Source organism: Aegilops tauschii, chromosome 5 (assembly GCF_002575655.3).
Source record: "Aegilops tauschii subsp. strangulata cultivar AL8/78 chromosome 5, Aet v6.0, whole genome shotgun sequence".
In the NCBI taxonomy this organism is placed as follows: Eukaryota; Viridiplantae; Streptophyta; class Magnoliopsida; order Poales; family Poaceae; genus Aegilops; species Aegilops tauschii.
In genome coordinates this window covers 27924101-27937843 of record NC_053039.3, presented here as the reverse complement: position 1 = coordinate 27937843, position 13743 = coordinate 27924101, and the positions used below count along the sequence as shown (strand labels likewise).

The following is a 13743-nucleotide window of genomic DNA, read 5'->3' as shown; positions in this document are numbered from 1 at the left end:
TTGAGTCTTTGCCCCCCAGCATAGGTGAACTTACCAATCTCAAGGATCTGCATATTGTGAGCTGTTCAGATCTGAAATGGTGGTGTGAAAAGGATGAGAACAAGAAACATCTCAGTCACATCCGGCCAAAAATTGAGTATGTACCATATATATTCCTCCTATATGTCACTTTCAGTTTACCATGCATGTTTCTTGCTATTTTACCATTTTGTTCCGCATGCTTTGGGTTGCGTCATGTTTCTTTTGTCTGTGTTCCTGTTGAAAAAGAATATTTATAGCTGATCTCAATTGAACTTTGTCTAATCAAGGTGTTGACATTGTGAATACTGCAGAGAAGCTCCTACCAGCGTTGCGGGCGATCACCTTCGTAAATCTCAGAACATGGCTCTGACGAAATCTCAGAAGATGACTCATACGAGGATATACTGATGGAACACAGCCTGACGACCCTTAGCATTCCAGTGATTTTTGTCGCCAGCTTATCACTACAAATTATAAATGTTTTTCTGATGAAAAATCCCATAGCAGGACATGATTTCAGACCCCCCCCCCCCCCCCCCCTCACCACCACCCTTCTCTTTATTGCCTTCATGTAATTTTAGATCCTTGGCATCGCTGATTTCGCCTATATGCTGATGCAACCCTATGTGCCGTCGGGACCGATCTTATTAAAATGGTCAACCAAGTAAGAAACGTCAAGTATATTGTGCTTGCACTACGTCGACGACAAGTCATGTTCTGAGAATTGTTTACAAAAAGAGGCACAAGATGCCTGCTGCACAGTTCGGCTACGCTGTCAAAGAACATGGAGAACCAAAGGCCAACTACCGGGGCTGTGTGCGTAACAGACCGGTACAACTTGGTTTGGAACCGGCCAGAGAATTGTTTATATTTTTTTTTCAAAACGGAGGCAAAAGTTTTGCCTCATCCATTAATTAAGCAAAAGAAAGCTGTCCAGTTAATTAATGGAAAACCGGGTGAAAACCAATACATTAAGGGCCAAGCCCACACTCGCCGACAATATGCCGAAAGTTAACAAGCCGGCCATCCACCACTGCAAGAAAGAAGAATCCGCGACTACTATGAGAGGAGCAGTCACGGGACTCTCCGGCAGAAATGAACGACATGCACACCACATGACTTGCGCCCAAATGCATAAACATGCCAATGGCCAACATCGAAGGCAACCTCGTCGCCCACACGACACCAAGCCGGATCCCTGAAAGCTGCAATATCTTGGAGCCGCCACCCCGACACCCACCGCTCCACCGCGCCCTGCGCGATCAACCAACTCCACCTTCTGGGGCCGCCACCCCGACATACCACCGCTCGCTCTCGAGCCACGATGCCGCACGACCCAGCCACCCGCAACCCGCGTTGCGCAGGAAAACCGCCCGCAAACCACGGTCGTCGCACCGCTTCCGGGGCCGCCGCCCCGACATACCACCGCTCGCCCTCGAGCCACGATGCCGCACGACCCAGCCACCCGCAACCCACGTTGCGCAGGTAAACCGCCCGCAGACCACGACCGTCGCACCGCTTCCGGGGCCGCCGCCCCGACATAAAGTCCAACCGTCCACACTGGAACTCGTCGACCGAGCCGACGACCTTGCCGCCCTCGCATCTCAAGAACGCCGCCCAAGCCATGCTGAGCCGCAGCCCTACCTCATGGAGCCGTCGCTGCATCGCTTCCCGAGACCGCCGTCTCAGCGCCCAAGTCCGGGGCCGCTGCCCCGACATCCAGTGATCCTGATGGTAGAGAGATCCCTCGCAACAGCGTCTCCCAAGCGACGCCTTCAAGGAGGACACGACGTAGACGCCGCCGCCGCCTGCTTCGGAGTACCGAAGCTAGGATTTTCATCCGGAGAGCCAAATCCATCGTGAGGCCGAAGGAGCTCCACAACGACGCCTCCAAGAAGGTAGACGACATCCGTAGGTGCCGCCGTCGCCGGTCCTGACCATGGTCAGGGCAATGCTTTCGCCGGAGCTCCTCGTCACACGACCGGATTGCGGATCCAGAGCACCATGGCCGCCCGGACCGGCGGAGAGCTCACCTCCACTACCCACCTGCAGCCAACCACCACCACGCAAACCCCACCACCGCACCTCATGCGGCGACGAACTCCACGCCACTGCCACGACAACAGCCGCCGCCGTTGCAGCCACCATCCCGGGGCCGCCGCTCCGGCATCCGCACCTGGCCTGGAACCGCCCTCGCTCCTCCCTGACACACCACCGCGCCCGACAGCCCCTGGATCCGCCCGGCAGCAGCAACGCTACGTTGTACGCGAGCTATGGCGCCAGATCCGCGCAGCAGGATGCCGCCGCGCTCACCCGGCCAGATGCACACCCGCGCGCATCAGCGCGCCCAGCCACCCCTTGTCGCTGCGGCCATGCGGCTCTCTGCACCTCCGCGAGCCACGGCCGCCACCCCACTTCTCCGCTGAGCCCCGCTCCCACCGCCGCACACCACCATTGAAGTCAGGCGGAACCTCAAGATCTGCTCGAACCACGCCGCCATACGGCCCCACCGCCGCCGACGCCGCCCGGGCTTTGCCCGGCGACGCCCTCCGGCGGCGGTGAGGGGAGAGGAGGAGAATGAGGGCCCCTAGGCGGCCGGAGTTTGGGCGCCCCGGTGCAGCCCGTGGAGCCGCACGGGAGCGAGGGGATTTCGACTTCCTCCCGAGAATTGTTTATATGTTTTGCGTCGTAGCGTCCAGGGCAGTTTTTAGGTTGTTTTGGTTCTCAAACAGAGGAAAAGCAAGTCGGGGTATCTCCCCGTAGCGTGTTTTTGTCAAGGAGTTTTAATTATTACAAGTTTTACAGTAGTTGGCATTTTTTGAAGCCGTTCGTTTGTCTCGATCAACGGCGCATACATACGTAGTACTCGAAAGTACGCGGATGAAAGTACTCGAAAGTACTATTAGTCTAGGGGCATTTTAGTCCTAGGAAATATATGACAAGGTGGGGCCATCTCGTCCAATGCAAAACCGCCGCCCCTCTCGTCCAATGCAAAGCCGCCGCCGTGCTCCTTCCCCTCTCCCATCACCATTACAACCGCGGCCATCTCCTAGCCTTCTCCTCCTTCTCGCGGCCGCAACTTTGCTCTTCTCATCTTCCACATCCACCCCCCTCTTCCATCCACGCAAGATCCTCGATGGAGCAGCAGATCGAGCACATCGGCGGCGGCGAGAACGCCGACTTCGTGGAGATCGCCGGCGGCGAGAACACCGACTTCATGGAGATCGTCGGCGGCGACCAGGTCAAGATGGCCAGGTTGACGGAGATCCGTTCTTGGTTTCACAACATATTGCAGATGAACTGGATGGCAATGGCCACTTTGAAGCAAATGACGAGGAGGGAGAGGGCAAAGCTTTCCCCCCCACCCGCACAACCGATGCACAAGGTCGAGATCCTCCTCTGGGCGATGGAGCAGGCCGATTCGTCCAGCCCGTGGACCAGGCGTAGGTGGTGGGCGTTCAGATCCAGGGTAGAGCATCCACTGGATCAGGAGCCCACGGTGCACGAGGTGCCGTTGCAGATTGTGGAGCCTCCAACCGAGTCGGAGATGACTCCGAAGCGCAAGAGGAGGAGGACAGTGGTCGCGACATCGCTTCCCCGCCGTTATCCACGCTTCCCTCGCCGCTCTCCTCGTCAGAACGGCGGCCGTAGCTATGTTTAGGGTAAGATTGCTGAATTTCATTCATCATTACTTGCCACTTGCTTAATTTGATTCTCTGCAATATGTTCTTGCTACCTGTGTACTTGAATCCGTAGCCTCTGGATGGCAGCTTAGTTTGATCGACGAGGCTGTAATGAGTCTAGGCATATAGCATTGCTATGTTTACTTGCTACGTTTTGATGTGCTGGAGTTGTATCCATGATAGGAAATTTTGTCTGTCACCTCAAGAGTTGTGTTCAAATGACGTGATGCAATCTGTGTAAATTGAACTTGCAATATTTTGGCTGCAAGCAGTGCCTCCAAAAAAGTTCAGTACATAGTTTAGAGTGATAGACTCTGGGTTGACACTGAAATATTTCAATACTGCAAGTTTAGTAGATAGTTGTAGGCATTGAAATATTTCGGTACTGACAGGTTCACACTGAAATATTTGAGTAGTGCAATTGCAGTACACACGGGTACACACTGAAAAATTTCAGTAGTGCAATGCAATTTCAGTACACACGGGTAGACACTGAATATTTCAGTACTGCAGTTTCAGTACACGCACGCAACCCCAGAAATATTTCGGTGTAGCAGTTTCAGTACACGCACGTAGCCATTGAAATATTTTGGTGGTGCTGTTTCAGTACAAGCACGTAGCCTCTGAAATATTTCGGTGGTGCACTTTCAGTACATGCACGTACCCACTGAAATATTTCAGTGGTTCACTTTCAGTACACGCACGTACGAAATGAAATATTTCAGTGGTGCTGTTTCAGTACACGCATGTAGCAACTGAAATATTTCAGTGGTGCTGTTTCAGTACACACACGTAGCCACTGAAATATTTCAGTAATGCACTTCCAGTACAGAGATGTAGACACTGAAATATTTCAGTAGTGCCATGTCGGTGATCTTGCATCCAAATATTTAGGGCTTCCTAATGATTCAGCAAAAAAATAGACATAAGCAGTGAAATAATTTTTGTAGGGATGTTGGCTTACTCATGTTTTAGAGTGGTTGGGCTTTTTTAGAACCGTTCGTTGATGTCGATCTAACGGCAGACAAATACGAAGTACTGGGTAGTACTCCGATGCCATATCAATGTTGCTGATATGAATACGCATGTTTTCACCAAGTGTTGTGTCTGAATTAGAACTGAGCATTTTTTCTTGATGGTATCCATGGATCTAGAACTCCTATGAATTTGCTCATGTTGGATGTTTTGTTCTCCATCATTTGTACTAGCATTCCGTGCGATTAGCTGCCATGACAAGACCCCTGGCAAATTTATTTTCTTGCCTCCAACATCCCAGGTGTGTTTTGCAGGAAAAAACCTGGAGTTCACCAGGCTGGCTGAAGTTGTGAGGCTGGGAGGCTGATGGTGCTGCTACTGGCTGATCCTTCTTATTTCAGCTTTTGTTCGTCCTTTCTCAAGCCGTTGGACCAGGGCTACTTCCCTATGTGCTGTTAATGTATTAAGTAGTTCCTTCGAATTTGTAGTATTAGTTAGTTTGAATGTGGAAGTACCTTAATATTTAGGAACGAAATGTTGCTTTGTATGACCAAGGGTTTGATACCTTAATCTTTGGATAATTAATTATGTGAACTGTTGGATGTGGCGCACAACGAAACGCCTCTACCATTGATACTAGTTCAACATGTCGGTCCAATTAGAGACCAACCACTACCATATAGAACAGTTAGCATTTCATACTACAACCTGGCACGTACAAAACATCACATAGTGGAATAATCCTAGCGAGTAGACTACTAAATACCGAAAACATCACAACATGTCAGAAGTGTTTTAAGCATTTTATCGGTGCAAAAACCTTAGAAAATCCATACAAATGCCGACAACCTTAGAAAACTAGTCATGATTGCTTTTCATGTTGATACAAAGATGTAGAAAAATATTGGGTCCGTTTACAACCTTAGCAAACTTGCTTCTCATGTTTACATCACGGCCGCCGGGTGAAGGAGGAGAAAAGCCCACCTACCTAACATGAGTTTTCTCACACACCACGCCCTGCATACGACTACAAACCCAGTGATATGGGCCACGATGCAGGCCCGTGGATGGTTACAGAATGGAACACGAACAGCACGAGCCCCACGACCCCCACGATCACGATAACGACGAGCGCCTCCCTCACGCGACGAACCGCCTCCCCCGGAACTCAAAAAGGCACCTTCTCCTCCATTCCTCCCTCATTATGCGAACCACGTCCATCTACTCCACAAACTGCAACCACCGTCTCTGTCTCAAAACCGCCGTCGCTGGAGAAGGGCAATGGCGGAGGAGCCGTCTACCAAGCGTCGGTGTGGCGAGACGTCCGACCAGAGCATCAAGGAAGAGCAGAGCATCAAGGAAGACGACGTTCAGGTCCCCGGTGAGAAGCGCGACTACACCACCAAACTTGACAAGGTGGAACTCCACGGCAGAGAGACGCTGGAGGTCGTCTGCACCAGCAATCCAGACACTGCCGACGAAATGCTCAGGTGGCTCTTCATGAAAGCCGCCGGCATGTATCCTAGATTCGTCAGCGTTGATGTGGAGTATACCAGGGATGACGAACCTCCGCAGTACGCAGCAGTTCTGCAGTTATGCGTGGAGGAACTCTGCCTGGTGTACCACATCGCTGCGGCCACAAAATGGTGAGCCATCCTACTCATATACCCTAGTTTCTCAACTACATGTACTAGTGTAGATTGTGAAGTGGACGCACTAGTGTAGTTTCTCAAGTACATGCACTGGCATAGATTTTTACCCTGATGCACTGGATTAGTATCTTAAAATCTTGCACCAGATTAATCACCAAACTTGATATACTAGTGTAGTTTCTGCACTTGATGCATTAGGGTTATTTTCTGAAGTTGATGCACTGGACTAGATGTATTAGTGTTGTGTCTACTAGTGTAGTTTCTGATATACTAGTGTAGTTTCTGATATTGATGCATTAGTGTTGTGTCTACCGGTGTGGATGCACTGGACTAGATGTATTAAAAGTTGTTTCTGAAGTTGATGTAGTGAAGTAGTTTGCTGTAGTGTTATTTTCAACTTTATGATCCAAAAAGAGAAATAACATCATGTACTTCATGCATTCATCACTCGTATTGTTTGGTTCTGGCACTAGCAGTGTCACACTTTGCCACAATTTTTTGCCAAGTTTGCCTAAGGTTAGTTCATCAAAATGAGGGCCACAAGTTGGCAAGCCTAAGGGAATCTTGCCACACTTTTTGTGTGTATGCCATGTGGGACCCAAGTGTGGCTTGCCTAAGGTGTGGCTTGAACCAAACACACACCTAAGTTGGTCAAACTTGCCTAACCTTAGGTGTGGCAATATTTGGCAAACTTAGTCACAAACCAAACAACTCCTAAATCTTCAAAATTACTACTAATCTTCAATATGTCTCTCCCCTTGAAGGCCCAAGCGCCTCAAGAGCTTCCTCCAGGAGAAGAAGTTGTTCACCTTTGCCGGTTTCAGCATTCACAATGACAAAGAGATGCTAAAGATGTCTGGTTTGGAGATCAACCTCGAAAAGTACATCGACATTCAGAAAAACTATAGAGTTCCATATGGCTGCAGAAAGAAGCCGTACGACTCCTTGGCTGATGTTGCAGCCAGCGTCATCCACCCATTTTACCAAAACATGAAGAAGAAGATCAACAGGACCGAAGACCATAAACTGTGGGGGATCAGCCCGCTGCCAGACTACCTCATCGAGTACGCAGCGAAGGATGCGTACGCCACCTACAAGGCTTGGAAGATAATAGACAACATCAAATCAGGTGTGGAAATTTCAGAAGCATAAGAGGCTGACCCCTACTACCACTGCCACTACGCGGCATGAAGAGGGATCAAAGTCTGCCTTCAAGTTGCTAGCGCAGTGTCCTTTTATGATATCTATGTTTCTTTGTTGTTAGGTGTGTCTGAACTTATGTCCTATGGTGTGTCTGAACTGATGCTGTGCGGTGGTTGGTCTGCCGTTTATCTTAAGAGTTTGCATTGATACTAGTTCACATGTCGGTCCAATTAGAGACCAGCCACTACCATATAGAACAGTTAGCATTTCATACTACAACCTGGCGCAACACTGAAGCGCCACTACCATATAGAACAGTTAGCATGTCTGAAGCAACACTGAAGCGCCATTTGTGATAATTGCACCATCGAAACAACAACTAAACATGAAGGAAGCATTCACCACCAATAAAGTTAAGGCCACACATATAGATAGCATTCTAAGTTACCACCACATGTACCAGGAAGTTCACCACAGATCCAGTTCACACACACAATACATTACATTACATTACGTTAATAGAAGTTCAGCACAGTTTCCAAAAGTAAAACATCATCAAATATAGTGATGATGAGTACGACTTCCAGCTTCTGATGATCAGCATGATGTACGACTAGAGGTTAGGGTTTTTCAGGACCTTGTGGAGGGCAGAATGCTGAGCACTGATCTTGTAGTCATGACTGCTGATGGATGTAGCCCGACAATGCTCCATCAGATGCTCCTGGAACCCAGACCTGGGCTTGGGCTTGCTGCAGTAGGGGCACCTGTACTTGTCCTTCCTCCAGTTGTAGTACATGGCAGATCCTTGGGCCCTGATCTTCTGCACCTCCTTCTCTTCAAAGGACTCGACGTTCCCCTCGTCCACATCATCTCCAGATTCATACTGCACACATTAATGACTAACATTAATACATTATGCATTCAAAAAACTATAAACATGTAATACTAACTCAATGCACAAATAACATTTCAACTAGGCCTTACCTCATACGGCTCATCTTCATCACAGTCATATGGGTAGAACCCAGTCTTGTCCCACTTCCTCTTGTTGCCCACAAGATCCTCCTCCTCCTGCTATATTGTCAAACAAGCACATCAATTACAATGAATTGAATTGCAGTTAACAGAATGTCATTACAAACAAAATTGTGAATGTGAACCACATTGGTATGTTGCAAGTGACCAAATGCTTTCCTTATAAATAAAGAATCTAAGCAATCAATCAAAAGATAAATGATTTCCTTCATAAATGCTAATGAAAATGCAAGCTGGATTCTTGACATTCCCTGAATTTACCCAACACTTTTCTTTTGAGGGAATTCCCCCCCACATTACTTAATGGAAACATATAGTATATTTTGTTGCTAGGATCCTGCCTTGGAATGTTTACTTCACACTTTACATATAGTATATACTAATTACATAAGCCAACTACAAATTTCAATATGCACAGATTACTGTTTTTGGGATAATGCAGCAAAGCTCCTACACATATTAACATAATGCAGTAGTTAATTAGGTACAACTTCAACTATAAATGCATACATCTCCAACAAACATCTAAAATTTCATTACTTACCAAAACAACAACAAATTATACTATAGATGAATGTTGTATCATCTAAATCAATTCATTGGCACATCAAAATTAATGCATTCGAAATCAAATATGTTTCTATCCAGTATCATTGAACCACAGATCAAATCAAATAATCATAAATGTCAGCAGCATTGAACTACAGATCTAATAATCATATGACATCTATCTGACCTTAAATTCCCCCTTATATAAGGTGTTCAACCTCATACTAATTAAAATCTAACAAGCAAAAATTGAACTACTAATCTAATAAGCATCTGAAAAAACCCCAAGATGCTTTTATCTCTGAAGCAACGGCATTGCAGAGGATGTTCAATGCTGTCAATATCTCTGAAGCAACAACAAAATTCCACAACTAACCCAAACTAAATAAGCATAGACTGCCCCTTCCCCTCGACCACGCTTCCCCTCTCCTTCAGAAGCCCCAATCCAGCACAAAAAAATCCAGCCCTTGAGAAGCTCTTTTTGATTAACATGACAACACCCAGTACATGAGCACATCCTTCACTATATTTACAACCAAACTAATGCACCATCTAATCACCTCAGGTAGACAATTTCCAAAACACAAGGCCATGCACAAATCTAACCAAACAAAGTTCTGGCCACAAACACTACAATCTAAAAACTACCAACTAAAAGTGATAAGCAGATACCTTCTGCTCCGCCTCCTCCTCGCCGGAGCCGGCCTCCACCTTCTCCACCTCGTGCGCCTCGCCACAGCCCGCCCCCACCTTCTGCGCCTCGCCAGAGCCCGCCTCCACCTTCTGCGCCTCGCCGGAGATCGCCAGAGCGGGCGCATCTAGCTGGACCGCGCTGCTGCGGCCCGGCCCCGCCTTCTCCAGATCTCCAGCGGAGGGAGCACCGCGCTGGACGCCGGCACGCCCCCTCACAAAGGTGCCCGCAGCGACCTGCCGCGCCTGCTCCACCAGATCTGCGCCCCAATCGGGGCGCTCGCCTCCTGCGTCCGCCATGGCGATGGAGAGGATGCGGTGAGGGAGACGAGGAGGTTGGAGAGGAGAGGGTTTTGGGGAGTGGGGAGTGGAGAGAGGGAGACGATGCGGCGGGGGGAAATGGTGGGCGATGCGGCCGGAGGTGGTTGCCGTCCACATTTAAATGATGGGACAGTTTTGGCAACTACCCGTGACACGTGCTGCCCCACGCGCGGGCGGCTTCACGCGTGCACGAAAGGCCGCTGTATACAAACAAATACGTATACGGCCGGGCATACGATCCTATATGATGACCAACACGCCCGAAACCAAGGAAGCGTGCACCCGCCCTCCCTCGTGCGCCCTTTAGGCCAGCCCATGTGAGGGGCGGGAAGCCCCTTTTGTTTTTCCTTTTTATTTTTTCTGTTTTCTATTTTTCCTTTTGAAAGTAATTCAGGATTTCTACAAAGTTGCAAATTGCGAAAAAATGTCCGCATTCCAAAGTTCTTCATGGCTTGAAAAAATGTTCAGGACAAGATAAATCTCACAGATTCAAAAAATGTTCGTGATTTCAGAAAGTGTTCATATGTTAAAAAAATGTTCATGATTTTTTAGTAAATGTTCAAAATATTTTGAAAAATGTATGAATTTTTCAAAAATGTTCATGAATTCGTAAAAGATATTAGGAAATTTTAAAAATGTTCACAATTTCAAAAATATATTTCTGAATTTGGAAAATTTTCCTGATTTCAAGAACAGTTCATCGTTGAAAAAATTGTTCCTGAATTCAAAATATGTTTATGTTTTTCTTAAGAAAGCGTGAATTTTAAAAAATTTCGCAATTTCTTAATAATACGAATATTTTTTGAAGTTGATGAAAAAATAAAATTCAAAAGTGTTCACCCATTTTTTTAAAAAAAAGTTCAAATCTAAAAAAATCAAAAATTAAAAAAATGTTCTCGAATTTCAGAAAATGTATGTAAATTTCTTCGGAAGCTTCAGCAAACATATATAACAGTTACCATATATAACAGTTACCATGTCACACTACAGCCTATAAAACATCACACAGTGGAATAATCATAGCTAGTAGAGCATTAGTTACCAATTAATAATAGTTGCAATCCATCACAAGCAATAGTACCTAGATATGAGTAGATATAGGTACGGTAATACACGACAAGTACTCGCAAACAAGAGCTAACATAACAAGTTCATTTCACATTGATACATGGCCCACCCCAGTTCTAAATGAGGTGGATGGTGATCATCATCCTCAAGTCATGGCGACGGGTGTTCGCAACAGTGAGTAGGATGGCCTGTCCTACCCGAAGATTCTTGGCACGAAGGAACTTTTTCCACCCTGCCCTGCTCAAGACAGTGCGACCGTCCGTGTCCACTGCATAGGCACAGCTGGTGATGGAGCCCGTTCTGGTAAGGCGTAGTCCAGCAGCCATGCCTTCTTCGTCCGGGTCGATGCCACAGCTATCAAGTAACCTCTTAGGTAATTTCTGAAAACAGTTGACATGATATATGATCATGTCACGTGCAATTATCAACAAAGCATACACTTCAAGACACATATATCATTGGATTCAACACTGAGCATATATATCATCACATCACTACACTATACGCCAAGCATCAAATTACTACAGTAATTAGGCATATCATTAGATTACTGCGTACACTAAGCATATCATCGCATATTACTACACTACATGCATGTCATAAAATTCTTCACTAAATGAATTCTAAACTAGGCCCCTCATCACAGTACTACAACATGCATATCATATGAACTACTACACTAACTAAGCATGCATATCATGTAATAACCACACTAAGTAACATACCATGATATGCCGTTTAACATTCGTCCTTGTGAGGCGGGTCACGAATGGCTTCCCTAGGTAGTCTTCATGTAGCGGAAGCATGTCCCAGAGGTTGCCGATTTCCTCGTCGCCCAGTCTGAGTCCTTGGGCATACAGGTATTCAGCAAGTGGGTTCTCATCATCATCTGAATCGTCATCATCTGAATCAGCACCAGCTTCCTCCTCATGAACTTCATCCTCACTATCCGGAATCAAATTTAGATAGATAACAGAAATCCTGGGCCTATCTCTTCTGAAGGAGAAGCAGATCAATTCACCCCCACTAAGACGCATGCGGGCGATGAAACGATCCCAATCATCTCCTCCTATCTGGGTTATCTTTCGCCCCTTCTTGACCTGCATAGTGTATGGGCCCCCAAGAGCGTCGAAGGTCACGGTGTCTCCGATGAGCTCATTGAATGCCAATCTCACATTGCATGGTACGATCTGTGTAAGATAAAAACAAATAACACACACAATACATTAGTGGAAATAGCAAAAAAAAGAATGTACTGTCAGAAGGTTCATATAAATTGTTACCGCTGCAACAACAAAAGAAGGCTGGAAGTAGATGCTGAACAGCGTGGCAGTAGAAAGGCTGGTCCGGCACCGTGAGTTGCAGCGTCCACATGGTGCTTCCTTCATTCTACACAGAACATGTTGAACTCTAAGTTGAATTGTACATAGTATAATACAAAGATCATACATATAATAAATCATAGTGATAACCTATACTGTCAATGGCAATGCCCGTCTCATCTAAACCTGGGAATAGTTCGGCATCCAAACTAAAACCAGTCCAATCCACGGCACACATCAAAACTAATCTAGACCAAACCGAACTATACATGCTCGTCATCCAACCCAGTCCAAACGGTTTTCAACTTTTGGATTGAATCCAAAGTTTCAAACCGTGGACAAAGCCATATGCGAGGGCGCGTCAGGAATCTAGATCAGACATGACATCGAGAGATCCGACGAGCTCCGGCCAGCAACAGCCAATCGGCTCAGATCCGCCTCCGTAGGGAGACGCGGTTGGGGAAGGGAAGAAGAGGGGAGATCTCACGTACTTGCCGGAGTTGGCGGCGGCCGCGCACCGGCAGCGTAAAGAGGGGTCGTCGGGAGATGGCGGCGGCGGCGCTGGTCGAGAAGGGGAGAAAGAAAGATGTGGAGTGGTCGAGATGGGGAGAAAGAAAAATGTGGTACATGTGGTGGCGTGGTTGTGTGGATGACAAGGGGACCCACTTGTGAGACCGATAGCAATGCAAACCGCAGGAGGTGCACGACCGCGTGCACGACCGCCACGTCCCCACGTGGAATGGGGACGGCCGGGTGGGTGTGTCAAGTCAAATCGGCAACCGCGGCTTCTCGGTAACTCCAACAGGCAGGAGCAGTGCATTTCTTCCCCAAATCTGTTTTTTGCTCTGTTTTTTTCATGACATTGGGGTTTTTCACACAAGGGATACATTAATGAAAGAAGTGGGGTAATGAACCCAAATACAAGAAAATGTTCATGGCAGGGATACATTAATGAAAAAAGTGGGTTAAACAATGGATATATGGCAGGATTCTCCATTGGCTTCCCCAGGACAGTGACAAAATGCTGTAGTTCCTGATTCATTTTAGTTTATGTAGATGAATTAATTTGCACACATGTTCATAGATGATCGGTTTGCACACATGTTTATAGATGATCCATTTGCAAATTCTGTACAGATTTCCATTTTGCAAAGGAAGTGATTGCTCCCTTAATAATTATGGGCTGACACAAAATCAAAACATTTCATGTAGCCAATTTTCCCTAGTATATTATCTAGATGATCACAGCCACATCTCTCATCAATATGAGCAGTGAGACACCCC

The 13743-nt window shown here is 46.9% G+C and overlaps 2 protein-coding genes across 2 annotated transcripts; one reads left to right on the top strand and one right to left on the bottom strand.

The window, feature by feature from the left end:
• Positions 1–5960: 5960 nt before the first annotated feature.
• LOC109775838 (uncharacterized) lies at positions 5961–7483 on the top strand. The gene is made up of 2 exons (XM_020334534.3): positions 5961–6325; positions 7096–7483. Exons 1-2 carry the CDS (start codon positions 5961–5963, stop codon positions 7481–7483), a joined length of 753 nt encoding a protein of 250 aa, XP_020190123.3.
• Positions 7484–11130: 3647 nt separating this feature from the next.
• LOC123493935 (uncharacterized) lies at positions 11131–12431 on the bottom strand. Its single transcript, XM_045228281.2, has 2 exons — positions 11863–12431; positions 11131–11517 (listed from the first exon to the last, which is right to left on the bottom strand). The coding sequence occupies exons 1-2, from the start codon at positions 12241–12243 to the stop codon at positions 11254–11256; spliced, it is 645 nt and encodes a 214-aa protein (XP_045084216.1). The 5' UTR covers positions 12244–12431; the 3' UTR covers positions 11131–11253.
• Positions 12432–13743: the final 1312 nt, after the last annotated feature.